At 40.7% G+C, this 16,522-nt stretch overlaps 1 protein-coding gene across 1 annotated transcript in view; it reads right to left on the bottom strand.

Moving 5' to 3' along the window:
• Nucleotides 1–2,352: 2,352 nt before the first annotated feature.
• Nucleotides 2,353–16,522, bottom strand: part of nbas (NBAS subunit of NRZ tethering complex) — a 184,714-nt gene continuing 170,544 nt past the window's right edge. The window contains exons 52-53 of the mRNA XM_085373435.1: nucleotides 15,567–15,701; nucleotides 2,353–3,408 (exon numbers count right to left, since the gene is read on the bottom strand). Coding sequence (XP_085229561.1) covers nucleotides 3,133–3,408; nucleotides 15,567–15,701 — 411 coding nt within the window. The 3' untranslated portion in view covers nucleotides 2,353–3,132. The remainder of the gene's footprint in view (nucleotides 3,409–15,566; nucleotides 15,702–16,522) is intronic.

Here is a 16,522-nt window from a genome sequence, read left to right as displayed (position 1 = left end):
TTAAAAGCAAGCCTAAAAAAAACACAGAAAAAAACCCTCATAACTTTGTGTCTGCTGGTATTTTCACAAGACACGTAACTGACACAAGGATTTCCTATATTCTCCTCCACAGGTGGGAGATTCATAACTCCTTTGTTTGATATATAGACCATCCACCCGCAACTGGCCCATCTCTTATGAATGGGCTTGATATACAGCAGTATTGCTGTCAGGGTAAATACCTCCAAGCAACAGACCTTTATTCAATTTCTAACCTGTCAGAAATACAAGCTGCTCTACTCCGGCAGCTACTTTAAATGTTGCATGCCAAAGTGAATTACTTTCACAATATGAAATCATATATATTCTTATTTTTCGCTAGCCTAAAAGTATTTTGCAAACAACAGAAGGGGTTAGGCGGGTAAATACCACTGTGCACTCATGGAGCAGAAAGATAATGGGATCGCAAACAAAAACTATTATTGAACCACGGGGGAATTTCAGGTAATTAACTTTTAAGTCTTTGGAGGCAGCAGAAAAAGAAGAGTCTTTACAGAAAAGCTATGCAGAAATCATTGTGAAGTTTATTCATTAAATTAAAGGATTAAGTACAGCTGGAGAAAGTTAACGAGCAAATATGGAAACATGATCGGCTTATTACTGCCTGAACAGATATAAAATGCATCTCGAAGTCACCGAAGCCACAATTCCATACGGTAGCCATCAAGAGCAGTCACTGCTGGTTTTCAACATCTGGATAATTAGCTAAGGCACGATGCAGGCATGAGTACAGTGTTTTTAAAGCCCCTGTCAAGATGGGTTTTAAATATGAAGTCAATTAAACAATTTCTCCCAATAAGCCTCTTATCCTGAAGAACATGGTGCAAACCAAACAGAGATTTTAGAGATTTAATGCTTTTTTTTGGGTGCTCTTCTGTTTTTGTCGTCACAGTCCACTGCGATTAAGTCACACAGTTCCAATGCGTTAAATGCTTTCCAATACAAATGTTTTCTTTTGCTTATGTAACTTTCTGAATGTTGCATATTTAGTCATGTACATTTAATGGTGTCCTGTCCTGTTTCCATTATAGTATGAAAAACTTATAGGTAAAAAAGCAAAATAACTAAGAAATTGCCTATCGATGAAGCACTGTACAAAAATCGAGAGCTAAATGACATTTCTGTATGCTTGCAAGGAGCCAGATTTACAACGGTGAGTTGCTAGAGCCATCTGTAAAACATGGTGGAGGCTCTGCCATGGTTTGGAGCTGTATTTTAACCAGTGGTGTTAGGGATCTTGCCAAAACGTGCACGAAAAGTGCAATCAGATTTTGATCCACCACATAATACCATCTGGAAAGCATCTGTTTGGCATTGGTTTCATTTTTTTTAAGGATGAAAAGAATCCCAAACACACTGCCAGTGCAGTAAATGCACACGTCGATTGAAAGACAGTGCAACATCATCTAGATCATCTAGACAGAGAATGGAACAAAAGGCAGAAACATCCAAAGAAGAGCTTTCAATGTCCTTTAAGAAGCCTGGAGAACCATTTCTGAAGTCTACTTAAAGAAATGACAAAAAAAACCTGTCTAAAACAGAGTTCAGGCTGTGTTGAAGAATAAAGGTGGTTTAACTGAATATTAGTATTATTGTATGAACTATTTTTTTGCCTTATATACTGTATTCAGTATTTCTGTAAAAGACAGAACCTATTTCCTTTTTCTTTTAGCAAATTATAAAGAAATGAGGGGTGGCTCAAGACTTGTGCACGCTACTGTAAATCTATGAAGATAAAAACAAACAAACAAACAATGCAACTAGAATCATGTCATTTTGACTCCAATGTTGCAACTTTCCTATTTGATTATTTTCCAAGTAGACCCAGTGGGGTTTTTTTTGTCCTGGCATAACACAATGATACATGATTAAAAGGACATGCATATGAAGAGAAACAATCAGTATCCAAACCCTGTATTCATTAAAGTGATTTTCTGTGCCAGGGAGAAAGTTCATTTGCTGCTCTGGGGACCTGCAGCGAGCACCGCTATTTTGGTTTAATTTGGAAGGCAGCCTAAAAATAAAAATCATACTTCCAATGCTTTGACAGAAAATAAATAAATAAATAAACCAGGGGTTTGGATTTCATTTTCTAAATCTTTGCCCTGCAAATCACTCCTCAAAATGCTGTAATTATGATGCAAATGTTTTGAGTGCATTCATTATATGAGGCGGATACAATCTTAAAGCCCATTCAATTAAAAAGAGAACTAAAAATACTGATAAGAAACGTTACCCATCTGTGCACTCTTCCACCATGAATAAAGAAACACAATACAATAAAAAATGAAAATAATACAATCGCTCCTTTTCATCAGTTTTCTTTATTTCGGTTCTAAAAGGTGGGACAAAATAGAGCCGCATTTTACGCTTTTATTTATTCAAATGAAACAAAGCAACCTAACAACATCAACGCACACACACACACACACACGTGCGTGCACGTTTATTCCTCATCATTATAAGCTTTACATAACTTCACTGGTGTGTGTCATATATAGTATTTGTGCATCCGTACACTCAGCACGGGGGCAGCTGCGGGGCTAATTTGTTTAGAAGGAATTTATTAGACATTATTAGGGGGAAAACAATGGAGCAGAGGCAGGGTGTTTAACGATGGGACGTTAAAGAGGCAAACCTGTCACGGAACAATAGGCTAATATCCACCCACTGCTACCCACTGCTCAATTACTTTATCACACAATAGGACACGGCGCACACACAAATAAATCCGAGCAGCCGTTGCATTCTGTGATTAGGCCTCGGTCTCAACGTTCATCCATGACTGAGTGACAGCAGAGGTTGTTTCTGTGTGTGAAAGATCGTCTTTCTAATTGAGCAGATGTTTCAGGATTAAAGGTATCCTCTCTTATACCTTCACAGATGACAGCGCTATTGAAATGTCTTCTGTTGATGAACCTCAAACCTGATTAGAGAACTAAATGTAGAGGTATTGACTGCTTTTAGTTTTGCTTCTTCAGATCCCGTTCCAATCTAATTGCAGTCCTTTTTCAGCATCTTCCTACTCTTTCCCTAAGGCTAGGTTACGACAGCGCTCTGTGGCTGCGGTCCAAACTGTCTCCCCGTCTCCTTTCACAGCCACTTCTCGAGAACAGCCAAGGCGGAGTTGAAGGTGAACTGGGCCGAGTGGGTTCCGCGGTGAGCCAGCAACAGGGAACCTGCCTCAGGCCCGTGGCCCGCCGCCATCAGCTCAGCGGCGGCTTTCTCCACATCCCAACCGCCCTCCTGCTGGTGCGACAGCATGTGGGAGCTTAGCAGGGGGTACAGGGCTGAGGAGACGCAGCCTACCAGGAGCCCAGCATCTAGGAGCAAGGAAAGGAGCTCTTCATCGCAGGAGGAAGCCGTCTCCTGGAGGAAGAAGAAAAGGGGAGGAGAACGTGTAAACACACATGTGGGGATAGAATCAAGAGAAACTAAGTTTCCTTTTAAACTGTGATCCTGTTTTTTTTTTTATCCCTGAAAAGAACACGTGTCAAGATAAACAGCCAAAAATTTTGAATGAATGTATCCAATTTCTCTTCCAGGTATCAACCCTAAACATCTACTGGCTGACTGAAGACTGAAAGCAGCTGGTGGAGTTGAATTTGTACCATCCACTGCGTTTTGCAGAAATAAGGTTTTGTAGCTCAATGCAGCCGCGGCAGCAGGAACCTTTGAATGATGTATGATTACAATGTTACACTTTCAGTGTCAGGTCACATCCCGTGTTGACCCGCGGCTGACCGCCATTTTTCTCGCATGTGCTTTCGATCACACACAGCTTCTCGCAACCACCAATCCACCCACACACACACACACACACAACTCTTTTTCCTCTCTTTTTCCTTTTATTTGCAGCTTCTCGCTTACTAAAAGTGTTTAGAGCATATGCTCATAGAGTCATAAACAGACCTTTATATAATATTTTAATCCCATCATCCACCTGGTTACATCAATGAATTACATGCAAATTCAAACAGCTAAATGCCGTTAGGGCAGCTAAGAGTGGTTTACAGGCCATGCAGAAGCCAGGCTGAGTGCTGGGGTTGAGAGGGCCGTCTCTCCATGACTCAGCCCGTCTCCTCTGCACCCTCTCACCTGTTTGCTAACTCTGTTATTAAGATTGCACTTCCTCAACTTTACACGCTTGTGTGCATGCACACGCAGACAACAGCGTGTCCTTGTTGGGGTATTTTTGGAGCTGAGGCAGATCAATTATAAATGTGGAGCCCATGTCTTCTCTAGTGTAGCGGAGAAGGTGAGCAGAGCCAAAACTCGATCTTTTTCCCCTGCATGGACAATTCCTCCTTTAAACACACACACAAAGAGCCTTTAAGAGGATCACTTGGCTCATGTGATGATAAGCATTAGTTATTCAGCTGCTTACTGATATTTTGAACTTAAAGTAATTTTTACTTCGTGCTAATGTTAGAAGGTCTGGGAAGGAACATCAGTATAGTGGATTTAATGCATTTTCCATTTAATGCGTTTTAAACCCTGCCAGGTCATTATTGCCCTGTTGCCAAAGGATGAGAGAGAGTCGGCATGTGACTAGTGTGACGTGCATGACTACTAATTTAATTTCTAGGCCTTCTATTGAGAGACAAGACCAGATGAATCATGACAAGCTGGGGAAAGGAAAGATGACAGACTGAGAAATTTTTGAACCTAGAACAGAGGTGGATGAGGAGGTCATCCGTGTATAATGAGAATCAAGGAGGAAAAAACTACAAGAGAGACAGCGGGGGTTAGGAGTGTGGAAAATGTATGATGAAGAGAGCTTGGGGGGGGGGGGGGGGGGGGGGCATAGAGGAGAATGGCTGACATGCACTGAGAGCGTCAGATACATACATTTTTAAATCCACCGACTGTTTTCAGGGGCTGAATGCACACCAGAACTGAGGAGAAGCACTTCAAAAACACCTTCACACTTCAGCTTTATTTTTCATTTTGCAACCTCAACAGAGACTCTGAACAAATGTTCTACATGGGATTTCTGGAGCTTTGTGGAAGATCAATGTCACGAATGATGACTTTTTTTTTAAATTTACATGCAAAAGAGCAACTGATTCTTATTCTTCAGAAGTGTGAGTAGGAAAAAAAAAGTGTCATTTATATAAATGTGTGCAATTTGGCACTGAAGAACAAGTGGTTATGGTAACACTACACTGAAGAAAGGATTTCTTGAGATGTGAAAACGCATAGACAGTGTGTCAATAAAGTCAGACAAGGCAAGAAACACAAGGTGAGATGATGAAACAGGCTGCAAACAAGACAAATGTTTAGCCAGATTGCAAAAATGCCTTTATTTGGAAGAAAAAGTTGCATGTTGGAGTATTTTCTTCCAAATAAGCTTGACTCAATTTTTTTTAAATCAGTTTTTCTACTGTTACTGTACTTCATCTATTCATGTGGGGAATACTTATTGAATCTTAGATTAACCTCCAAAGACCCAAACTCTTTCATGGCAAGCATTTTTAATTTCTCTTTGCTATTTTTTTTTTTGTTTGTTTCTGAGAAAAATGAGATCCACATACATACAGAAGTTCAAACTGAGCATCAGAATTAGGAAGAAAGGTGATTTCCTTGGTACACTTTGGGCCCTTGGTACCAAGTAAACACCATTTAAATGAGCACTGTTCAAATGCCACAGCCTTCCTGTCCAAGTGTTGTTGCTGACCATGTCCATCCCTTTAAGCTCAAATCATCTCAGCTGGTTTCTTTAACATGACCGTGAGTTCGCTGTGCTCAAAAGGCCTCCACAATCACCGTCAGATCTCTATCGAATAAGTTGGGATGTGGTGAAATGGGAGAGTGACATCATGGATGTGCATACCAACATCTGTGAGGAAAGTGTTCAGCACCTTGTTAAATCTATATCGTCAAGAATTAATGCAGTACTGAAGGAAAATGTGGTCCACCCCAGCACTAGCAAGGTTTATGTAATTAATCGTCCGGTGAGATGTATTTGATAAGGATTTTTATCTGATTATGATCATTACAATTAATCCTGAGCAGGTTATGCCAACCAGTATATTTTTGACCAATGAAAACCCAATCTATCAGCCTCATTGTGGTGGTATGAAAAAAAGTCAGGGGCTCATAAACCCGCGATAAGTCTGCAGGCGTCATCTTCTGCAGCTCTGTAGTGCCTTTTGATGTTCTAAGTGCGATTAACCTCAGATTTGATCTGATTGGACCTTAAAGCCTGTTAACCACTGAAATAACCTGCTGGAGCCTGGCTGTAATGAGAGCTCACGCCTATAGCAAATGCAATGATGATAACGTGTGGCTTCTAAAATAAGCTATACACCTTATCAGCTATGACTGATATGTAGCACACTATCAACTACTGGGGAGTGTGAAACAAAAGCGCCAGAGTTGCGGAAGCTCTAAATATCATACCTGCAGAGGAGACTAGATTAGCATTACAACACACAAATTAATTATCAGATGCAGTTGGTTGTGGCTGCATGAGATGTGTACGAATTTAGAGGACAATGATCTAGCCCCGCTCCTGTGCACGGTGACCAGTGTAGGGACAGAAATATGCAAATATTGTAAACACGCGCACAAACACTGAATCTAATAAATAAACACAAAAACATCATGTTTTCCTCTGCATTTCCTGGTTATGGGAGTTGTGCAAGGAAAAAGAAAGCGAGTACATCAGTCGAGCACAGGCCTGGTCCTCCATGCAGAATCACACACTCTCACTCTCTCTCTCACACACACACACACACACACACACACACACCTCCCAGGCTATTACTGTTTGACAGTGTCAAGAGAGACAGCAGATTTGAGTCTTAGAGTCAGTTGGATTGTTGGATTGACAGTTGAGCTGGAAATAGATGTGAAGAAGCACCTGAGAGATGGAGGGATGGAGGGGAATCTTGATATCAAAGTGGAGCAGATAACGGCATATCCTTTTTTTTTTACAGCACAAACATCTGTGTCACATTCAAGTGCTTATCCCTACTGTAAAAAAGCTGCAGATAATAAAAACCAATCAATACTTTAAATCTTTCTATCCTTCTTATACATTATACCGTATACACTGTGTTGTTTTACATATTCAAAGCATCTGGTCTCCATCCAATCATCTGTCCAAGAGTGAGGAACAGCACTGTTCGCTCAAACCTTTCCAAATATTTTTTTTTCCACCAATGCAGCTGCATCTATTTTCCAACTGCATATAAAACTGTTTTTTTGCTTGTGTTGTGTTTAAACAGGAGGCAGTGATCCTTTCTCTCTAACCTGTGGTCTGCAAATGTTTGCATGAGAAGTGAGGCTGAGTAGAAAACCAGTGGTTAGCGAAGCTCGTGGGATTTCAGGATCTCATTCAGGGACACTTTGGCAGTGTGAATGCTTGCCACAACATCTGTTTAAACTCAGATCCTTCATGTGAAAGGCAATTACAACATCATCCTTTGACTCAGCTCCACAGCTAGCCATCTGCTGCAACTCTGACAAACCTGTATATGTGACTATATACTGCCTCTTTCCCTCTCCCTTTCCTCCCTCATCATCCTTTCTCCTCTCTCTCACCGAGTTCTTGAGTTCCCCCTGCAGTCTGTCCAGGTCTTGTCTTAATAAACAGATCAGTGTGAATAGGATCTGATTGTGCAGGGAATACATCCATCATGCCTTTCTTTCTGTATCACAGGTCAACAGCCCGGAGAACATGAAAACCTGTCCTGAGGTGGATCTATTTTTGTGCATAGGGGTGTAGCTGTGTTGCATCTATATCAGGTTAAAGGCCCGTCTTCGAGGGTTCAAACAACACCCAGTCTCTCTCTTCGGAGATGCGTAAACAAGAGGCATCTTCTGTCTCCTGTGAGTGTGCTCGCACCCGCAGCTGGTGTGCACTCTGAGTGAGTGAACAAACACTCAGCGTGACAAGAGAACTGACACATTGAGCTGCAGCCATCAGATGTCCAACCCCCCTCTTGCTCTTATTACCTTCTCATTTCTTGCTGTCTCGCGCCGTCAAAGACGAAAGGAAAAAAAAAGGTAGTCTTTTCCTGGCTTGTTCCGAGAGGCCACTGAACGTTACCTGATTAGTTTGGTCAGTGTTTTAAACTCTTGTTTGCCTTTCTTACCCTGCATGTCTCTCATTTCTTGTATACGTCCTTCTCAGCTCTTTCTCACTGAGCTAAACCCAGCTGAGAGCTTAATTGGAATTACTGAACACGTACAATGCCTAATACATAATGCATGGCCCCAGCCTTCTTTTATCATTTAAATCATAAAGCTTCTTTGGAATGCCAGACAACACACAACTATCTCCTTTCCTCTTCTTCTTCTCCAGGCTCTGTTTCCTATCCCTCCATCCAAGCTGTCCCCAGGCTTTAGCGGTGCACCAAACTGAGTGTGCGCACACACACAAATGACACCAAACAGTTCTTGCTTGCAGCACAACATGATTGAAAGTGACAGAAGAAGAGGCTTTAAAGCCAAAAAAATAAAAATAAAAGTGGGCTCTGACGCATACGAGGAGAGACACACACACACACACACACACACACACACACACACAGTGAGGAAGTTCAGGGATCAATGCAGTGAGCTGCAAGCAAACAGAGCTAGATTAATAGGTTCAATGTGGTACAAAAAGCTGTAAACAAGCCCACTTAAACAAGCAATTAGACACATAATCACTCAATCAAACACAAGCACACATGCCCCTTTTGTCCTCACTACACTGGGCAGATGGACAAGGTGCATCCAACTCTTTCAACGGGATTTTGAGTTCTTTCTAACTGATTAAAAACATACACAAGGGAGCACAAGTTCGAATTAAAACTGTTAATAAATTCAAAAAAGAAAAGATGGAAAGATGAAGCACTACCACTAAAACTGGCCCATCATTGGGTGGTAAACACAAGTAAACCCACAAACCACTGTAGCAGTGCATTACACAGCACGTTTATCTAGCTAGCTATCTAGTTTAGGCTATGTCATCTTTTCTTTGATTCTGTGAATATTTTCACAGAATCATTTTGGCAAGACTGGATCAGCGTTTGGGGCGCTCCACTCCTGTGATTGGCTGTTTTTCTGTCAGGCTTTGGAAGGCACTCTGGCTACTGGAAAATTTCACATGGGAACCAAACGGGTCACTTGTGGCTAATGTGGCTACTCTAAAGTGGTTCAGTAGCCTCACAATGGCTACGATTTTCTAATCCAACTGAAAGCATGAGCAAAAATTCAGAAAACAGCCCCAAAGCTCAGAGACACCACTAAAGTGCTTGGTTTGTTCAACCAACAGCCTATTTATCCTAACTATCAGAATTATTATACATTTTCCTTTTGAGACTCAAACCAACAGAAACTACATGACTATGCAAAAGTCTTGAGTCTTTATATTTTGCATCCAATGAGACAGTTTTACTTGTAATTTTTTACAGTGGTAAAATAGGTCCCGAGAGATTCTGAAGGTCTTCCAAAGTTTTTCTTTGGACATTGGCTACTTTTTCACTACTATACCTTTACCTAGTACCTGACCATTCTCACAAGAATGTTTTTTGGTTTGTCAAGTCATCTAACTCACCTAAGAATCACTCAAACAAAGCAGGAATCTATGAAACAAGGGATGAACCAGTGTTGTGTCTATACCTAACAAACACATGACAATTTTTAAATGCCATCTTTTGTACTGTTACGTGCAGCCTGTCGCAAAAACGTGATTTGTTAACATTTTGTTGAAAAATGACACAAATAACAGTTTGACAGGCATAAAGTGCAAATTTTGGTTTAAATTGTCATGAGTATGTACAGAAAAGATCAGGAAAGAGGTACAACAGTGAGTGTCTACAGCCATCTGTAAAACACAGTGGAGACTGTCATGGTTTGGGGAGCGTCTCAGCCAATAGCGTTGGGGATCTTTTCATAATGGAAGAAATTTGATCTACAATTGTCTTGATGCATTCTCAATCATCCAGGAAAGTAAATCTCCAAACGTTGATTCTGTTCATCTGGACGTAGCGTTTTGTGGGAGAAACGTTTCGTCACTCATCCAAGTGACTTCTTCAGTCTCAGCTGACTGCAGGTTTCCCCAAATCTTATAAACAGTATATTTGCATAATGCCTGAAACCAGCCCACTGAAGGAACGATGGGCTGGGAGGTCAGTTCCTTAAACATAATTATGCAAATTCTCATGACCATTGATCAACAACCACTGACCAAAACCCACTGATCAAAGGCCATGAGTACCATTCACAGAGAGTTGGGGAATGGCTGCAATCACAGCATTGTAAGATGGCGAAAGATGTACCCTACTGTTTGGAACACGTCGGTTTAACAACTTAATTTTCCAGCATGACAATGTTCCCAAACATACTACCACTGCCGATACAAACTCTGTTTTTGCCTTATATACTATATTTCCATGTATGTTTGTATCCATTTCCCATTTCGTATCAAAATATAATAAAATGATGGGTGACTATTGCACAGTACTGTAGATCTACGCAGAAATACACAACTTTTTTTTCCATTTCAGAAAAATATCATAGCCATCAAAAGCAAATTTAGTTTTACATGGTTCTCTTTTTGAAACCAGTCATCTGCAGACAACAACTTTATCAATTCACTGAGCCACAGACAGCCGCGGTTCAAAACAACCTGCTATTGCCACTTCAGATGGAAAATGTTATGGTTTTTGGCTAAAGACCCGCAGTTTCGAGGCTATTGAATATGCCATTGTCGTCACTGTGACTCGAACATGTGCCACACAGAAAATGTAAGCCTTGTAGAATCATGGAAAAGCCTGGACAAAAAACATAAGCTGCTGAAAAGGCACAAGGACTGCTGCAGCACTGAGAGGAATCTGTATAAGTGTGTGTGTGTGTGTTTACAGACAGAATGGAGAACTCGCATTAGTCAGGCTGGTGTTAACTCCTGACTCCCTCCTCCCAACTCCATACATCTTCAAGAGGAGGAGAGAAATGGACAATATGGAAGAGAGTACAGCTGAAGACTTGTGTGTCGACACTTTGAACAGTGTGAAAGCAGAGAATTAAACGCCTCCACTGTATTTTTCGGCATCAAGAATACATTCCCTTCTCCATAACCTGCTCTCTACTTCTTTGTCTCCTTTTCAAATAATCTGCACTACTCCCACTCCTTTCCTCCATTCTTTAGTTCTCCAACGCCCCCTCCTCCTGCAGAGCTCAGCATACCCATTGACTCACCTACCACACAGCAGCAACGCAAGACACAGGAAAAGTGAAGGAAAATCTGCACATATACATATATCTCACTGTGGATGAATCAGTTACTGTTTTGAATTCGCTTCCTAGGTCAAGTGATTTCCCTTAATTACATTTTCTTAATTAAACTCTAAATTAATTTCTTTTTCTTAATGATAACCTCAGGGACCTTCAGCTGTGGCAAAAAAGTTTTGATGGTAAAACAATGTAAACAATGATTTATACTAGATACAAAGCTATTTGCCAGGAGAAAACTGTAGGCAGTGCTTTAAGATAAAGTCTGCCAATCACTCAGAGTGGCATATGCAAACAAATGTATAGTTCACTGTGACCAAAAAGCAACCTCGGGCTAGTTATTTAAACGAGAACTATAATAAAACTCACAGCAGCAGCACCTTGTCTAGTATGATGGAGTGAAACAAAGCGTGGCTAAACACAAAATCTCAATGAAATGCAAACCAAAAGTAACTGAACAGTAACTGCAGTCAATTAACAGGCTGTTGACTCAGTGAATTTTCTGATTGATCAAAATCAATTATTTCTGTTCCTCCTGAGATACTGATCTGCTAACAGCAGCTGCACAGTAACTCCTGATAAGTTCTGGCTATTTGTAGAGCTGCTAAAATAGAAACAGTATGTGTAAGCCATCACGTTTAGAAGTGGATCAACATGAACTTTACAAGGTGTGGTCAAAAATTTCCTTGAGTCCAAGAACCATCACCAGTTCAATTTTAACCAACGTCCCCTTCGAGTTCTTGTGCATGAACAGCTTCCTCTGTTGCTGCAGTGTTTTTGGATTGATCCCTGTGTGCATCTGCAATTTCCAGCTTCCTTGTGGACCTCAGGCTTGTGCAGAAGGCAAACATCACCTTATGAGCTGACCCAACTTTCATTTTGAGAATCATCATTGCCGACATGCAGACTTTACTTTTTTTTCTCCCCAAACTTTGCAGGTGTTGTAATTTCTCCCACAGGCTCAGAGTGTCGATGCAGAGTTGCTCTGCAATATCCTGAAGTGTAAAGGGAGGACGTCCACTGGAGACGGCCAGTGCCAACATTCAATCTTGCACTTGCTAACAATCAAATTAAATGAAAAAGCTCACGCTGTGGTAACTAACCATGTGGACAGTTTACAATTTAACCCTGCTGTGCTTCAGCTCCAGTAATATATATTTTCCGGTCACTATGAATTATTCACAAACCTAATAAATGTTATTGGAACTTCTTGGCATTAAACAAGCAAGCATTTAAAAACTGTTAACAGCATGTTACAAGGATAATGTAGATTACAAAGATAATTCCTTCTGAAGGCCCAAGTTGCATTTTTACAAGTAACTTTTCAGATGTTTTAAAAAGATACACCAAAACCAAAATGTTGAATATTTTGCTGTATAGCTGGATATTTTAAACCCTTGGCAGATCAAAAGCAAATCTATCTGCATGGATAGAAACTATTTGCAGTACTTTATGTGAGATTTTTCTCCCCATTAAACTAAGGAAACACTTCATGCTCAGAAAGTTTTGAATTTGCAAATAATTTAAGCTTTACAGTGATTCACTTAGTTAAATCAGTAGTTTCTGAATGGATTGGTACTTATGTAGTGCTTTTCTACACAACTTGAGCACTAAAAGCGCCCTGTACTACATGTCTCATTTATACAAGCACGTTATTCTAAGCCTAAGTGCTTTTTAGCTCAAATCACACACACACACACACACACACACACACACAAATGCACAAGTATTTTGCCCAAGACTGCCTCAACATTAAGATTCAAACCACTGACCTTCTGATTAATGTACAGCCTCCACTTCCTTAACCTCATGACAGCTAGCACTGACCAGTTGAGAATAAACATTTTTTCCTTACAACTGCTGGTCGTATCACGTCCAATATGGTGGGCAGCTCTCAGCGTGTGCACGATGTCACACGAGAGCTTAAGTTCGTTTATTCAATTACTGTAACCTAATGGAAATTATGAGTTTCGAGTTAAGATTTTAAATACAGTCAATGAGGAGCGCTGGTACTGAATCAGACTGAGTGTTTCATTATGCCCAAAGCCTAAACATACTAGACTTGCACACAACGTCCTTTTTGCAAAATTCTGTTTTTTGCAATAGCATTTGTGTGAACACAACCTTCAAAGCAAGTTTAAGTAATCAGAAGCAATGCACTTGAAAACATGTAGAAATCAAAACAAGTCCTACATACACACACACACAGAAATACTCACACACTTGAAGGGATGCACAAAGGCACTAGGCACATGCAGACAATGAGCAGCGAGCAGCGTGGAGCCAACACACTATCAGATGTATTAGATGTAAGATAATTTTTCTGTGTCTGTGATGATGTTATCTCTAGATGAACACTGTTCTGTGCCGCTCCGAACATGACCCCGTTCATTCAGCTTTTACTTGGCAGACGTAAGATTATTTCTCAAAGCAGCGACACGCCACCAGTCTTCCTCCATTCATATATCCCTTCTCTAACTCTACCTGATTTATCTTTTCTGTCTTTCCCGCGTGCTATCTACTGTAGCCCGGGTCCCTTTTCAACGTTACAATTTATACATTTGCTGTCCTTGTAATTTCCATTCTCATCCCATTTCTCTGTCTCGACACCCGTTCCTGCTCCATTTGACTTTCTCTTCCCACATCTAAATCACAAATCCTTTCTCTCACCACTTCCAGCAACCCTAACTTTCCTCAGTTCCGCTGTCTTATTCACTGAGGTTTAAGAGCAGGTGTTCCAATATAGCAGCTTGATCGTTTGATTTAATGGAGGCTCTGTCAGTTAATAGTGTGGCTTTCTCTTATCTGATCCAGGAACAAAGAGAAGGTCTGCTGGGTCTGAGAAGCCCACTTTGTGACAATTGCTTATCTGATTGAAGAAACAGTGGAGAGCGACCTGCGCAGTCTTGAACGATTATGCTCTTATCTGACGGTGGCCTCCCAAAACTAGAGGACAAGTTGGCAAGTAGAGAAATTGGGTTTGTAAGGATGTTGAAATTATTTAGCAGAACTTAATTTAAACTGTGGGAAAGAGGATGTTCAGACAACAGACCAGACCTTTTTCCATTATCTTCTTTTCAGCATGCAGTGTCTCTGGATTCTCAGTCAGTCACACTTTTTTGGTCAAAAGGCAAACCTTAAGGCTCCAAAAACACAATGGGTAACACTAGTTTTTTTTCTAAAGCGCAAGCCATAAAGGTTAATAAACAAATAATTCATATTACGCATTAACCTAATTTGATATTTAGATGCCTTTTTTAAGCCATTTATTAGGCAGACAGGGCTAAGACAGTTTGAGCTCTTCACCATTACTACACACTGAAAACTTTTGGGTTTTAACCTTTTAAAACCTAAACCATGAAATAACTGCCAGAAATCTTTAATTTTTTGATATTGGAGTGTTTGTTGAATGTAGAGGAATTTCTTTCATTTATGTATTATTCATATTATTTTATTGTATAATGCTTTGGTGCCACTGGGTTTAAGCATGTCTCAATGTCACACACCTTATTCATGCCATTGAACAGCCGGGTGATTGTATCTCAGGAAGTTTGGGGGAAGCATTCACACACAAAGAACCCAGGGTGGGGGGAAGTGCCTTTTGTCTCTTCAACCAATGTAAGACATTGCAAGGGAGTATGAACTTTCTTTGGGGGAAGACCAAAGGTGTGAAAACAGCTGTGTACAGCCTTTTGTTCCTGTAGGAAGTATTTAAACCCAGGGCCATGCCAGGAGAGACTGATCGACTGCCCCAGCGATGGCTTCTCTCACCAAGCTTGGGTTTTTGTTCTTGTTTTGATTAAAAGATGTTAGCGATCGCTCACCGTTTGTCTGCAGGCTTTATTGAATGGAAACTTCCACAACATTGAACCTTTAGACAAAATATATATGAAAATATATCAAACTTTAATCTGCATATATGAGTTTTAATTTGTATCACATTCGCTACATTAGCCATATTTTTGCAATTTAGTCATTGAAAATGTGTCATGCAAATTATATCATTTTTTGAGGGTAAAAAAAAGTCACACTGATTATGTAGAAGTCTCAAAACCACATGCATCAATTATGATATGCTTGGCTTTAAAGGGTTAACAGTTGATTAAAAAGAAGAAAAGAAATCTGGAACACCTCCTTGAGCTCCAGGAAGCCGTGAAGCACTTTTTCTTTTTACATTTTACAATTTTAAAGGATAAGTGACAACAAAAATGTCACCAGCCAATCTGCAGTTCATAAAGCAAACTCCTTTGTGTCTCCATTTGAACACAAACTCTCCAGACTATTACAATGACACTTACTGTGCTCATGCCGTTGATCTGATCAAGAGTCAGCTGAAGCAGTTGCTCGTCACCGCTTTCAGACATCAGTTTCAGTGCCGGCTGCAGGAGGCTTGGCTGATTTTGGAGCAGCAGGGTAGCTATGTGTCTAATACACTGAAAAAAAGAGAGAGAGAGACAGATTTGGGAGGGGGTAAGATGAATTGATAAATGTGCAAATGAATGGATGAAAGGCAGAGGGTGAACGACAAAAGCGAAGGCAGAGATGAGAATAGCACAAGGCAATCAGGGGACAGAGTCAAAATGAGGAAGGGAGAAGAAAAGAGGGAAGCAGAAACAGAGAGAACAGTGAAGGTTAATCGATGTGCATATAATGTAGAGGCACCTAATACTTTTAAAAAGGTTTACACACAAACACATGCACACGCCAGACACACAGTCCCATCCAGTAATGTACGGATATCACAATGCAATCTGACTCCCCCATGCTCTGCCGGTTTCATTCCAGCAGATTCAAATTAAAGCTGCTCAGAACAGAGTAAAAGGCCTCCCCCACCTCCCACCCCCCCATCCCACACAGGCTGGCAGACACTAGCCTATTCACACTGAATAGCATTAGTGCTAAACTAATATCACAGTCAGCTGGCCCTAGACATACAGAATGGCATTTGGCTTAGCAGTTGCATGGTGCTCAGCAGGGCATGAATAGCATTAGGAGCTGTTAGATATCAATGGGAGGCTAGTGCATATAGTACACTGCAGAGAGCACTGAGCTGATGCTAACACATTGCTGTGGGTTACATGCTTAATACCTTTAGCCTCCTGTATTTAGATATTGGTTAAAATGATGGCACTGCAGCGTGTTTCTACTGAGCGTGAACAAGCTAAATATAATAATGGTGACAAAAGATGAACTGATGTTTAGGAGCCATACTAATTTTAAAATAGTAAGTGATGAAAACAAAGATCATGCACCT

This window comes from Diplotaxodon limnothrissa, linkage group LG15, assembly GCF_057381915.1.
Source record: "Diplotaxodon limnothrissa isolate DT_005_m linkage group LG15, D_limnothrissa_male_GT1.1, whole genome shotgun sequence".
Classification (NCBI taxonomy): Eukaryota; Metazoa; Chordata; class Actinopteri; order Cichliformes; family Cichlidae; genus Diplotaxodon; species Diplotaxodon limnothrissa.
The sequence above is the reverse complement of the archived record's forward strand: the minus strand, read 5'-3'. Positions and strand labels throughout refer to the sequence as shown.